This window comes from Populus alba, chromosome 1 (genome assembly GCF_005239225.2).
Source record: "Populus alba chromosome 1, ASM523922v2, whole genome shotgun sequence".
Taxonomy (NCBI): Eukaryota; Viridiplantae; Streptophyta; class Magnoliopsida; order Malpighiales; family Salicaceae; genus Populus; species Populus alba.
The window spans coordinates 30,325,738-30,339,197 of NC_133284.1; the positions used below are offsets into that span (position 1 = coordinate 30,325,738).

A 13,460-nucleotide genomic window follows, 5' to 3' on the forward strand; every position below is an offset into this window, starting at 1 on the left:
CTCTACAATTGATGGAGAATCAAAACATGCAGCCAGATCGCAAGGGCGGGGTTGCTCGATTCACCTTGGAATTGGTAAATTGAGCTTAGGTTCCAATTAAGACGTTTTATTTTATTTTATTTGTTTAATAATTTTAAATAAAATATCAATTTCAACAGGAATCAGATACTGCAACCGATTATAACAAACTACTCATTTTAGCATGCGTATAAATCATTTCAAATAAATATAATTTCATATGTAACTTCAGTAATAACTTCACTTAAAATTGAAAGAGAATACCCTTCTTTTTCTAACAAATAAGCTTATAATGGGGATTTTTGTTGGTTTTATAAAAAATATTATTGATTAATACAAATAAAATAAAATGGACCCAAAATTTTCCTCTAAAATAAACCTAATAAGAACATGTCTTGGGTTCGGGCTCGGTATCCTAAGCCCAAAGTACAACATGAGACCTAAGGAGAGTGAGCCCAACACCCAAGAAGCCTAGGCTTTGGGCTACTGCCCAAGTCCAACTCCCTAGAGGGTATGAGATGGGGCTTCCACGCTCGAGCCCAACGTGCTCGGGTTTGAGAGCGTGTCTTGAGCCCAACATGTTTGGGTGTAGACATCGTGCCCAAACTCATTTCTTATATCTAATATGTTTGGGTCACGTGTTTAGGTTCAAGCAGCGCGTCCAAACCCACTTTCACCCCTTTGTGGACTCTGATTGTAATGCCCGAGCTCACCACTCTCAAGAGAATTTTTTCGAGACCCCATACAAGTCTCTTAATATTTTATATTAATCTAATAAGTATTATTTTGAGTAGAATACAATTAAAAAAATCACAAAAGTAAAATTACATTTCAGACCCTCCTCTTCAAAAAATGACAAGATTCATGAGCTATAAATACACAATGAGACATTCAGAACAAAAGGTTCACAATATTCATTCTCTACTATATATATATATTTTTTTTTTCCAGAGCATCTCTTTTGAAATATTATTGTATCTTCTCTCTCTAAAAATATATTTAATTAAGTATCGAAGAGTCCCTACCTTAAAAAAAAAAATTTTTGCAGGTATTAACTATAAGCACATTAACATACCAAGTATCAAGTATAAAGCTACCAATCATCTTGGTCATAGAGAATATATGAGATTGCTAGAACCAATGAATAACGATAATCTAACTTGGAAGCTCTTTTTTAGGCTACTTGAATTTTTTAGGATATCAATTAATTATTATTTTGTTAGTTGAAGATTTGTTATACTTCTTTAATTAATACCAAAATTTTAAAAATTAGTATTCTTTAAGATAACTTAAGAGATATGATGATGGATTTCTAGAGTTGTTAGATTTAGAATTATTTTTGTTTTTTTATTTTTAATTTATTTTTAACTAGATAAAATATTTGTTTGTATATTATATGTGATTTAAGTAACTTATCATATATTATAATATTGTTTTAATCTTTTGGTTTTATTAATTTACAAACACATACACACTTTTTTTATATATAAAAAACACCACAAACATCATAAGATTTGAGTTCACTAAATTATTTAGAAATTAGGTTAGATTTACCAAATATTAAATGTCATAACCCAAATTTTAACTCTTTTATTTTAATTACTATTACTACTACTATTACTACTACTATTATTTTATTTATTGAAAAATGATAAAAAAAAATGATGAATGAGAAATGATGATGAAAAACAAATAAAAAATAAAATAAATAAAGAATGAATTAAAATTTGGGTTAAAGGCAACATGATTGGAAGTTTAGAGATTTAATTAAACTCTTGACTAGTTTAATTAATCAAATTAAGGGTTTAATTGGAGAATTGATAAGTTTTGAGACTTAATTGGACTTGGATTTGGTTTAATTAATGAAATCAGAGGCTTAATTGAAACAATACCAAAATTTTGGGTTGATTTGTGTCAAAATTGCAAGAAATTAAAATCCAATGATCAAATTGAAAAGGCGGTGGTACTGAAAGGAGTTTAATTGATTTTTTCAGGGGTAATTTTGAAAGAATTAAAAATTTAAAGAGTCAATTAAGTGCTGAAATGAGACATTCGGAAACCAGGGACTGTTTTGTAAAATGCACTAAAATACAGGGGTCCAAATAAAATTTATCCAGGAGCTTGATTACAAAACTATCAAAAAATCAAGGACCAAAACACAAATGACCATCAACACTGTTCATCTTCTTCACCCGACCCAAAAAAAAAAAGGATGCATCGCCATTACTCCTATAATAACAGTTGATTTATTACCTTGGTAGCGGTGGCATTCTCTGCTATAAAGCCAAGAGAAAGAAAGAGCAGGCAGGAAGATGGGATAGAGAGAAGAAGAAAGGAGAGAAGGGACGAGGGGGTGAAGAACGAATAACACAGGGGAAGAGTGGACCGAACAAGAAAAAAACACGAACAGAGACAAAACGAATAACACAAAAAAATAACAAAGAAATAGAGAAGGAGAGAAAAGCAGAGGAACGACACAGAGACGAGGATCAGCCTCACCATCGTCTTTGTCCCTTCATCTCAAAATTAAAGGTGACAGAATATAAAACCAGGAGCAAATGAGATGCAAACTCAACCCAGCGGATGAAAGCGCAGAGACGAGAACCAGCATTGACCATCGTCTTCACAATCTTTAGCAACCAGCCTCCAGAATCAAAGCAGAACAAAGAATCACAAAATAAAGGGGACGACACCGAGAACGTGGTAGAACCAGAGATAAAGGACGAAAGACAAAGAAGAAGAAGCAGAGGACAAAGAGATAAGTAGATATAGAGAGGGACAGAAGGAGAGACAGGTAGAAGGAGAAGGAAACCAGAAATAATAATAAAAAAAGGCAGAGAGAAAGTAGACCAGAAAAAGGAACAAAACAAACGCACGAGGAGAAAGTAGCATTAACCGGCCGGCCCTCGATCCATTACCGTCTCACATCTTCAAGTGCAGCAATAGGTAAGCTGCGTTTCCCTCCCCTTTGATTTTAATTACCATGTTTCCGTAGCAGGCATGTGTGAGCAGTTCATGCATGCTTGTGGGTAAAAAAAAAGGGCCAGCCATGTCACTGGCTTGGCCAGTGATCGGCCGAGCTGTTGGGTCCAGCCTAGCCCTCATGAGTTGAGCTGAGCTCAGTCTAAAAAAATAAAAAATAAAAAATAAAATAAAAAAATAGAAAGTGTAGAAATAAAAATTTTGCATGTTTTAAAAAAATATATTTTTGTCAATTTATTCACTGATATCAGGATCAAGAATTAAAAAAAATATATAATATATACTGATTTTTTCTTAGCTATGAATTTTTATCAATGCCAAAGTTGGAATTATTAGTGGTTGGAATTTTTACTAACACCAGAGTTGGAATTATCCATGGTTGGAATTTTTTGAGAAATTATTTAAAATCGAATATTCACTAGTCGCCAGAGTCAAGAATATTATAAACAAATCATAATAGCATAAGCGAATAAATATTTAGTAATTTAAGACAAAACCAGCAAATACAGTCTGTCTCAGGTAGAACATTTAAGGGGTGATAATATTTATTTAGTCCTGTACCATAGAATCTCTGTTGACCAATTAAGGTTTCTAGTAATCATAATACTAGGTGATGACTCCTTAAATAAGACCATTTTTCCCATAAAAGAATAAGATGTCAGAAATCTGTTTTTTTCCTTGTAAATTTTTAAGACCACCGTTGCGGTGTCGGGTGCGACATTAAAAGTACAAAATATATTAAAAGTCCTAGTCCATTAAAATCCCCATTATAAGCTTTTATCTGTTAGAGTGAGTTCATGTGCTCCTTACTTTTATGCTTATGATTTTAATCGTCTTGATAATACGTTACTTAGTAAGTTTTTTATGTTTTAGATTCTGTTTGGTTGGTGAGAAAATATAGGAAAAAGGAAAGAAAAATAATAGAAAAAGAAAGCTTTAAAGATCATGGTTTCGTTTTAAATTTCAATAACCGAAGTACCAAGAAATGGTAATATACAAGAGCCAAAATTGGAAGGAAGAAAATGAGTTTCCATTTGAATATTATTGAGATTATATTTTCCTTATGAGATTAATTATACATCATCTTTGAAGCCAGAAAGTTCTTTCTTGTCTATCTTTTCTCCGGTTTCTGCTACGTTAGGTATTTCATCAAAGAAAAAATATTTATTCTTTTCTGGTTCCTGAAAGGATCTGTATTACTATTAAAAACCAGAATTCAGGACAGTCCCTTGTTAGTTCGATACTAATTTAAAGATTAATCATAGAAAGTTTTTATGTAGAAAATCCGGAGTTGTCTGAGACTTCCTTGGTAGCTTTTCAAAATCTCCGGAACAGATTCTTTTTCTTTATCTGTTAGGATTTTTAGCTTTCTTTTCTTATATTTATACACACCATACCAAGTTCTCCTAACGCTCACTGACATCTCTTGTCATTTTTTTGGTCTTACAATTCTCTTCCCAATTGAAAGTTCATCTTTTCTTTGTCATAAAATTCAAAAACTTGAGGTGGGCATCCTTTCGTTTTCTGTAAGAAGAAAATTATTCTATTCAATTTTGTGTTTCTTACAGAATTGTATTGTGAAAATTGGTTTTCGGTTTGTTGAATTATGTGTGAATGGCCTAATCAGTCAAAAAAATCGCAGACTATGACTCCATTGTCTCCCATGGAAAGCAATTCTTTTACTGAAGATATGAGCTACTGGATTGACACCGAGCATTCTTTTTCCTCGTTGCTTGAGTTTGCGGCAGATAATGACGTTGAGGGTTTCAGGCGATCAGTGTTTGATGAATCCGAGGTTAAGCAGGTTGGACTCTGGTACGGTCGCCATGGGGGATCGAGGAAGATGGTTCTCGAGCAGAGAACCCCTTTAATGATTGCTGCTAAATATGGCAGTGTTGACATTGTGAAACTAATTCTTTCTCTACCTGAGGTAGATATAAATTTCTGTTGTGGCCCGGATAAGAGCACTGCTCTTCATTGTGCTGTTTCTGGAGGATCTGTTAATGCCATCTATGTTGTCAAGTTGCTATTACTTGCAGGTGCTGATACTAATGCCTTTGATGCCAATGGTTGTCGCCCAATTGATGTTATCGTTGCTCCCTCAAAATTTCCTCACCTGAAAATTGCACTTGAAGAGCTCTTGAAAAATGGTTCTGTTTTTCATATGATGCCAGTTTCATGTCCTAGTTTGAGATCCAGTTCTCCTTCTCTGTCATCATTGACTGATGAAGGTTCCTTGTCCTCTCCCTCGGGCTCTATATTGTCGCCAGTTACCCGTATGCCTAACGATGTACATTCTTCTGCTAAGAAAGGATACCCTGTTGATCCAGCTATTCCTGATATTAAGAACAGTGTTTACGCTAGCGATGAGTTTAGGATGTTCACCTTCAAGATCCAACGTTGTTCCAGGGCATATGCCCATGATTGGACCGAGTGTCCTTTTGTTCATCCAGGTGAGAATGCAAGGAGAAGGGACCCAAGGAAGTTCCATTACAGTTGTGCACCATGTCCAGACCACAGGAATGGGACATGTAGGCGTGGGGATTTGTGTGAATATGCTCACGGGATTTTCGAGAGCTGGCTACACCCTACCCAATACAAGACTCGACTTTGCAAGGAAGGCACGAATTGCATGCGTCGAGTGTGTTTCTTTGCTCACACATCAAATGAACTGAGATTTCTGAATATGTCTACTGGAGCTGCATCCTCTAAAGTAGATGTTATGGATTTCACCACGGCCTCGAAGTTGCTGCCTAGCTCCCCTTCGGCAGTTTCCTCGACGTCACCTTCTACATTTAATCCACTGAAGCATCTTTCAGGCAACAGTTCATACCCATCTGTGCCTTGGCCTCAGCAAACTATCCCAAATTTGCATAGCAGTCTCCAAGCAAGCCGTCTGAGAACTTCTCTCAATGCAAGAGACATTTCATCCGAGGAGCTTAATGGATTGCGGGATTCTGCATTCCAGCAACATCTGCCCCTAAACGGGCAATCCTGTTTCTCTCAGCAACAGTACAGTGGTTCCTATACCGATCTTTTTTCTCCTTCAAACACCCTAAACCACTCAAATGTAGACAAGATTTCCTATGCAAATGTCTCATCTCCTCAGCATCCTGAGCAACTGGGAGGTGCTGCATCTGTTTTCTCTCCCGCATATTCGTCAGCAGCTCTTAATCAACAGCAGCAGCATCAGAAAAGCAAGGCATCTCGAATTCAGGGGATATCATCTTATATAAATGATCCTGTGTCCTCTTTGGGCTTTCAACTATCTGCTCATGTTCGCCGGGAGAAGATGTTGCAACAATCACAAAGCAGCCTACTCTCACAGAAGTTTAGTTCTAAGCCATCATATGACCTTGGATCCAATGATACAAATTCATGGTCAATATGGAAATCTGAGAACAGGAATGTAGACAGGTTTATTCAGGCGGACGAAATGGGTCAGCCACGCACATCATGTTCAATTGAGCACGTTGGAGAGGAACCCGATGTGTCATGGGTTCATTCAATGTTGAAGGACTCACCATCTGAGACAAACGAGGCAACTGCTATTCCAGTCTCGGCCACCGTCGATGGCTCTACTTCAAATCCTCACATTGAATCCAGTGATTACGTGGCTTTGCAAGCCTGGCTTGAGGGGTTGCAGTTGCAGCTTGATCAGAACGTTGCTTAGGGAAAAAACAAATAAATACATATATAGTCATAGCTGAATTTCAGATTTATTAGTCGGTGCAATCAGATTTAAATAAGGTAGTCGTAACGATACGAGCTCAAAGGAAGAAAAAGTTCACAGAAGAACTTCTCCATTCATTCTTTCATTTTGTTTCTGAAATTATTACAGAGGTAATCATGATGTTTAAATTATTGCAGGGGTTTTTCCGTTGAATTACTTTGTTAAGAGTATAGGATATGTGTTCTTCTTTTTGGGCAGGGATGAAGCGTTGCTCTCCCATTTTACATAATTTATTTGTTCTTGTTGCTGTCATCTGAGGTTGATTTGTATTGGAGTTCAACAAATCCTGAGGATGTAATAAATTGCATTTACACTAACACTAAATCAATAAGCAATCTTTCTGGTCCTTTTCATTCCATCTTTGGTTCCTTAAGCGTTTGCTTTCCATCTGCTTCATCAGAATCAATGATGAGGTGGGTCCAAGTGGGGTGGTGGGTAGGGGATATTGGATCGGAAGGTGAATGGTATTTTCGTTGTTATTCTTTCCATCTTTATTAGAAGATGAGATATATGCATGAGGAAATTCTTATCCCATAAAACTGATGTGATGTGGAACCTACTTTTACACACTATGGAGCACCGAGGGATCATATACCAACCGTGATGGCTGATGCCTCCTTTAGTTGATGATCAGTCTTTGTTGCATCGGGAATTCTCGGAACTTTGATGTTTCTAGTGGAGCAACTTTGGATTGATCTTGACGGGTTGCTTAATGTTGCTAGCTAGGTTTTAAGGTTAGATCTTGTTAGGGGTTTCAGGGCAGGGATTCGTGATAGTTTATGTGCCTTTGATGGGGTCGAGTTTGGTGTTGTTTTTGGTATATTGATCCAAAGATTTCTAAACATGGAAGGATTTTAGCTCAAGTTTAGAATGATCAACTTTGGGAAACAGTGTTAACCCACGGATGCTGGTTTTTGGTGGCTGGTAGAACGTCTTTATAACTTTGGATTTCCAAGGCAATCGATCAACCATGCCTAACCACACCCTCTTTCCCCCCTGTTGTTAAATTGTTAGATGATCAGTAAGTTTGACATGTTAGCAGTGGAAAACGGAGCTGAGAAAGTGTTTTAGGTTTGATTTTGGTGTAAACACCATGCTCGGAGCAAATTCTAAAAAATCTTCTTACAAGTTACAACCACCATTTCCCCAGATGAAATGTGTTTGAATATGGTAATGTATTCATGGAAGACGTAGAGAACCATCATCTACTGATTACAGAGCAAAGAAACCTGTATAAAAAAATTATCTCACTATACACGACATTAAAATTTGATCCTTTCATCCCCAGTTTTTAGCCTCGAAAATGGAGGAGGGATGGATTCCAGTAATTGGTAAACTATTAGAAAACAAATTTTCATATCCATGGCATCTGATTAATTAGTCATTAATCAGTAAAACACGCAAAGTAAATAGGTCACAGAAGCTTGCTAAAAGCATATGCACAAAATTCATAAATTATAAAGAATGGTGAGATATATACACACTATTTTTTTACCCGCACTACACCAAATGCTGGAATATTTTACTTATATCCTTAAAAACAAAAACGTAAAGATGTTAGAACATTAAGAATTTGATGTATAATGCGCGGCGATGACATGCTAGATCACACTTTTTTTTATAGAATGGATTAACTTGGATTAACTCGGGCTAGCCATATTTAATCCGTGATTTGAGGCTTGAGCTTGTGTTAACATTATGAAATCTGAATTAAAATAAATTAAAAAGTTAAATTCTAATAAATCAAATATTCAAAGCCTAAAATTAAAAAAAAATCAATTAAAGAAAAGACTGAAAAAAATGACTCGAGCAAACCTACATTGGCGGTCTGTGCTATATTATGACCTGGACCGAATTGGTTCTAACATAAAACAAATTCTCGAGCGATGCCAATGTATTTAAAGAAAAAAAATAAAATTTAAGACTTAGGGCATTGACCTGATTGGATCAATTAAATCAAGTTAATTTAATAATATAATTATAAAAATTAGTAAAGAAAAAAAAAGACCCGAGATAACCCGAGTTATTTTTAAAATTAGTAAAAAAATCCTATAGAAATCCAATTTTTTTTTTTATAAATCCCAATATTCAAATAAATTAAATATTGAAAGATAAAATTGAATAAACATAAGTTTAAATAAAAAAAACAAGTGAATTTTTGCCAAAATGCTACACTGCTGGCTAAATATTCTTGTTTAACCTTTAAGAAAATGTAAAAAAAAAATGGAGATGGTGACATACTGGAAAATATTTTTTTAAAAAAGAATATTGAAAAATCAATTTAATTTAATTAAAATAAAATATTTTTTAAAAGGATAAATCTAACAAAGAAAAACAAATTAAAAAACCAGGATAACCCATGTAATTTTTAAAATCAATGAAAAATCCTTTATAAAAAAAATTACAGAGCCCAATATCCATTCAAATCGAATACTTAATGATGAAACTGAAGAATATGAATTTTAAAATAAATAAAATAGGGTGAATATTCTAAAAATGGATTAAGTTTTTAAATTCACAACCTTTTAAATCCTAGACTCAAGGTTAACCAATAAATTCAGTTTAATATTTAAGAATGAAATTAGAAAAAAAAAAAACATCAATTTAAAAAAACTTGTCAAGGCAAAAAATATAGCAATAAAAAAAGAGAGGATGAAATCATGAAAAAATCAATTTTAAAAACCATCCTAAATAAAATAAATAGAAATCAAAATAATTAAGGTCAAATTTGAAAATTTAAAAAATAATGGAAGATAAAATTGAAAAACAAACTAAAGGGCTGATGTGAAATGTTGCAACACCAAACACGAAATCCAAAAAAAAAATAAAAAAATAAAAAAAGAAGTCAATTACCGCCAAACTGGAGGTCATATAATAACAACGTGCCGTTCATAAAGGTTTTAACCATTGTTATAAATTAAAAAAACACTAAGAAAACCTATTTTCCATCTCCGTGAGCCACCGTACGCACCATCCAAAAACAGCAGAGTGACTCACTTGTTTGAACATGCCTACAACTATTTTTTAAATTTCTATGAATTAAATTACCAAATTACTCCTAAAATGCCAAAAAAAATCAATATGAAATAACTAATATGCACCTAAAATCAAGCCTAAGAAAAAGTTCCTAAGCCAAAGTTATATTTCTTTTTACTTTTAAAAGTAATAAAGTGATTTAATTATTTAAAAAATCACAAAAAAACCGGATAGTCATAGACCATTCTAGAATGATAAATGTACTCTATTACAAAGACTCTTTTAGCCTTTAAGACCACTTCTTAGTATTTTTTAGTTGAGGACAAAATTATAATTTAACTATTATAATCCACCACGTAAACAAAGACAAGTGTACGGTACTTTTCTCACATGAAATAGTTCTGTTAATACACACACGTGCACACACAGCAAAAACTATATGCACATGTCATGTCCCTACAAGTGAATACACAGTTATCTTTCAGGCTTTTCAGGAATTCTATAATCTTATAAGATATTCCACCTCTTAACAGATTAACAGTGAATCAGAATTGTCTTCCCCATCACTCGTGCCTCAACATTTTTTTTTTTGCATGAGCAGATGCAATAATTAGATAGTAACAACAGAATCGTTCCTGATATATTCACAGTTATTTGAAAAATGTACTAAATTCATGACAATCATTAGAACGCCCCAAGTTGTAAGTGTCACCATAGAGAATCTCTCTTCAAGCTGATCATTCCACACGCAAAACTGAGCTTCTAATTCTGGCACCACATAACCCGATTTTACTCTAATCCTCTTCATCATGAAATACCAAAGAAAAACCAGTAACATATCCAGATTCTCTAATCAAGGTCACCAAAGAATTCAAATTTGCATAAATTTTGTCAGATTGAGGGTGTGATGTATCTGCAGCGGTAAAAGAGTGACTCTGATCCCTTACGTTGATCCAACTAGTTCCTGGTGGCTTTCTTAAACGCTTCTCTTTGAGAAATGTTCTTAATTGTCTTACCTCTGACCAATGACCTGCTTCAGCATATATATTGGATAGCAAAACATAATTTCCTGCATTTGTTGGTTCTAATTTGACGAGGTTTTCAAAAATGGCAGAAGCTAATTTTGGGTTAGAATGAAATCGACAAGCACTGAGCAGTGCTCTCCACACTGATGCATCTGGTTCAATAGGCATAGAATTGATAAATTCTCTAGCTTCATCCAAGCATCCGCCACGACCAAGTAGATCAACTACACAGCCATAATGTTCAAGCGCAGGAATCATCTTGAAATCCTGAACCATGGAATAAAAGAGCTCCAAACCCTGCTCTATCATGCCAGCATGACGACAAGCAGATAGTACAGACAAGAAAGTCACCTCATTTGGCTGGAAACCTTCTTCTAACATCTGCTTGAAGGCAATGATGGCATCATAACCACGACCATGTGTACCATAGCCGGTTATCATGGCATTCCAAGAGATGATGTTTCTCTTTGGTAAGCTTTTAAAGATCTTTTCAGCAGTTAGCATGCTACCACATCTTGTGTACATTGTTATTATAGCATTTGCAAGAGACAAATTTGAACCAGAAGGGGAAAACCTCCGTATGGCATAACCATGCAGGCACCGGCCTTGAGGCAGATTGGCGAGGTCAGTACATGTTGAGAGAACATTTAAGATTGTGATCAAGTTAGGTTCCACCTCTGAAATCATACGATTGAAAAATAACAAAGCTTCATTGCTTTGGTTGATTTTAATGTAACCGGAAATCATAGCATTCCACGATATCAAATCTCTAGCGAGACAGGCCTCAAAAAGACTTCTAGCTTTCGGTTCATCACAACAGTTCATGTACATATCAGTGAGCGCAGTGTTCAAGGATAGATTTATTTCAAAACCATGCTTTATAGCAAAACCATGGACGGACCGTCCTATTTTTAGACATGTTTCATCTCCACAAGCAGCAAGAAGAGAGATCATTGTGTGAGAGTTTGGTTCCACTTGAGATGCTTGCATGATTTGAAATAATTCCCAAGCCTCACCCCTCAAATGGGCACTGGCCAGTGCCAAGATCAAAGTATTATATGAGATGACATCTACATCACTCATCACACTGAAAACCTTCCGTGCAGCTTCAACACAATTTAGATCTGTGTACATGATCAAAAACGCATTTCCAATAGAAACATCCATCCTCATTCCACTCTTGCATGCATGAGCATGTAAGCTTTTACCCTTTTTCAAGCCATCATCTAACTCTCTACACACAGAAAGCATAACAACAATAGTTCTTTCATCCGGGCTTATTTCTTCTCGCATTCTATTAAAAACATCACTAGCTTCTTCATAGCATCCATATTCAATGTATGCAGAAATCATAGAATTCCACAGGGCAGCATCGCGAACTGTAGTGATATCAAATAACTTGCGTGCTAATTCTGAACTTGATATCTTACTATACATGTTCAGCAATGCATTTAGTATGAACAAATCATTATTATAGCTAAATTTAATAGCCATTTGATGAATTTGCATCCCCAGTTTGAGATATCCAAATTCTGCACACGCCTGAACCACGACCAGTATGGTAACCAAATCAGTCATAACCCCATCCTCTAGCATCCGAACAAAAAGCTCCAAAGCTTTCACCGAATCCCCTGAATCAAGATACCCAGTAATCATTGCATTCCAACTCACTTCACTTCTCATAACCATCAAATCAAAGACAAGACTCGAAACTCTCACATCAAAATTCAAATAGAACCCAATCAAAGCAGTACCCACATGAGGATGACAATCAAAATATCCATTCCTCAACAAATACCCATGTATCTCCTTCCCTAACCTCAATTCTAATAACCCCTCACACGCCAAAATCAATGCAACCAAAGTACGTGAATTTAGTTCAAAACCCTCACTTTTCATCTTTCTGAACAATCCAATTGCCTCCCCATAAAAACCACAGCCCACGAACCCAGATATCATTGCATTCCACAAAACCAAATCTCTCTGAGTCATTTTACCAAACAGTTGGTTAGCTTCTTCAAGCAACCCACATTTACAATAGAAATCAATAACAGCTGTCCCAACTCGAACATCTTTGATCAAATTAGTACCCTGAATACTAGAATGCACCCTTCTGCCTCTCTCAACGTCATTGAGCCTCGAACAGGCCTTGAAAATGAGAGGCAGGGTTGTGTTATTTGGTGCAATGCCAAAAGATTCCATTTGGGTATATGTAGAAAGGATGGCATGGTCATTTTTGAGCCTGGCGTGGTTTTTCATGATAGCATTCCAGTCCCTTTTAGGCTCTGTGTTGATGTTGGTTTGTTTGGGTATAAGAGAAGGGCTTTGAGGTTTAAAACAGAGAGAAATGTCCATTATCAATAACAGGGCCGCGGTAGTTTACTTTTGGCGGCTAAAAGAGGAGGGTAACGGATATCGTGTTTTAAATGGGTCGTTACTGACCGTTAAATATTCGTGTTATCTCTAGGTGCATGACTAGTCGCTCAAGCTGAAACGACTGCCGTTTAAATAGAAAGATGTTAGATGACCATCCATCACCCTCAACTGGGCTGCTTGCTCTACCTCCTAACCTGCCATGGAGCTTTGAGTGAGATTTGACATTTTTAGTGTCTTCCAATATGTCATCATTCATTTAACCTCAAATTGTTAGAAATTTATTTAGAGAACTTGATTGAAAGATATATTTAAGGCTAAGTTAAAACAATTAGAGAACATGGTTGATTGAT

General features: G+C 35.5%; 2 protein-coding genes across 2 annotated transcripts; one reads left to right on the forward strand and one right to left on the reverse strand.

Annotated features, from left to right (window-relative positions):
- Positions 1-4,141: 4,141 nt before the first annotated feature.
- LOC118033011 (zinc finger CCCH domain-containing protein 56) lies at positions 4,142-7,052 on the forward strand. The gene has a single exon (XM_035037839.2). The coding sequence runs from the start codon at positions 4,607-4,609 to the stop codon at positions 6,671-6,673; it is 2,067 nt and encodes a 688-aa protein (XP_034893730.1). The 5' UTR covers positions 4,142-4,606; the 3' UTR covers positions 6,674-7,052.
- Positions 7,053-9,843: 2,791 nt separating this feature from the next.
- On the reverse strand, positions 9,844-13,200 carry LOC118033021 (putative pentatricopeptide repeat-containing protein At3g01580). Its single transcript, XM_035037861.2, has one exon. The coding sequence runs from the start codon at positions 13,087-13,089 to the stop codon at positions 10,504-10,506; it is 2,586 nt and encodes an 861-aa protein (XP_034893752.1). The 5' UTR covers positions 13,090-13,200; the 3' UTR covers positions 9,844-10,503.
- Between the last annotated feature and the right edge of the window lie 260 nt (positions 13,201-13,460).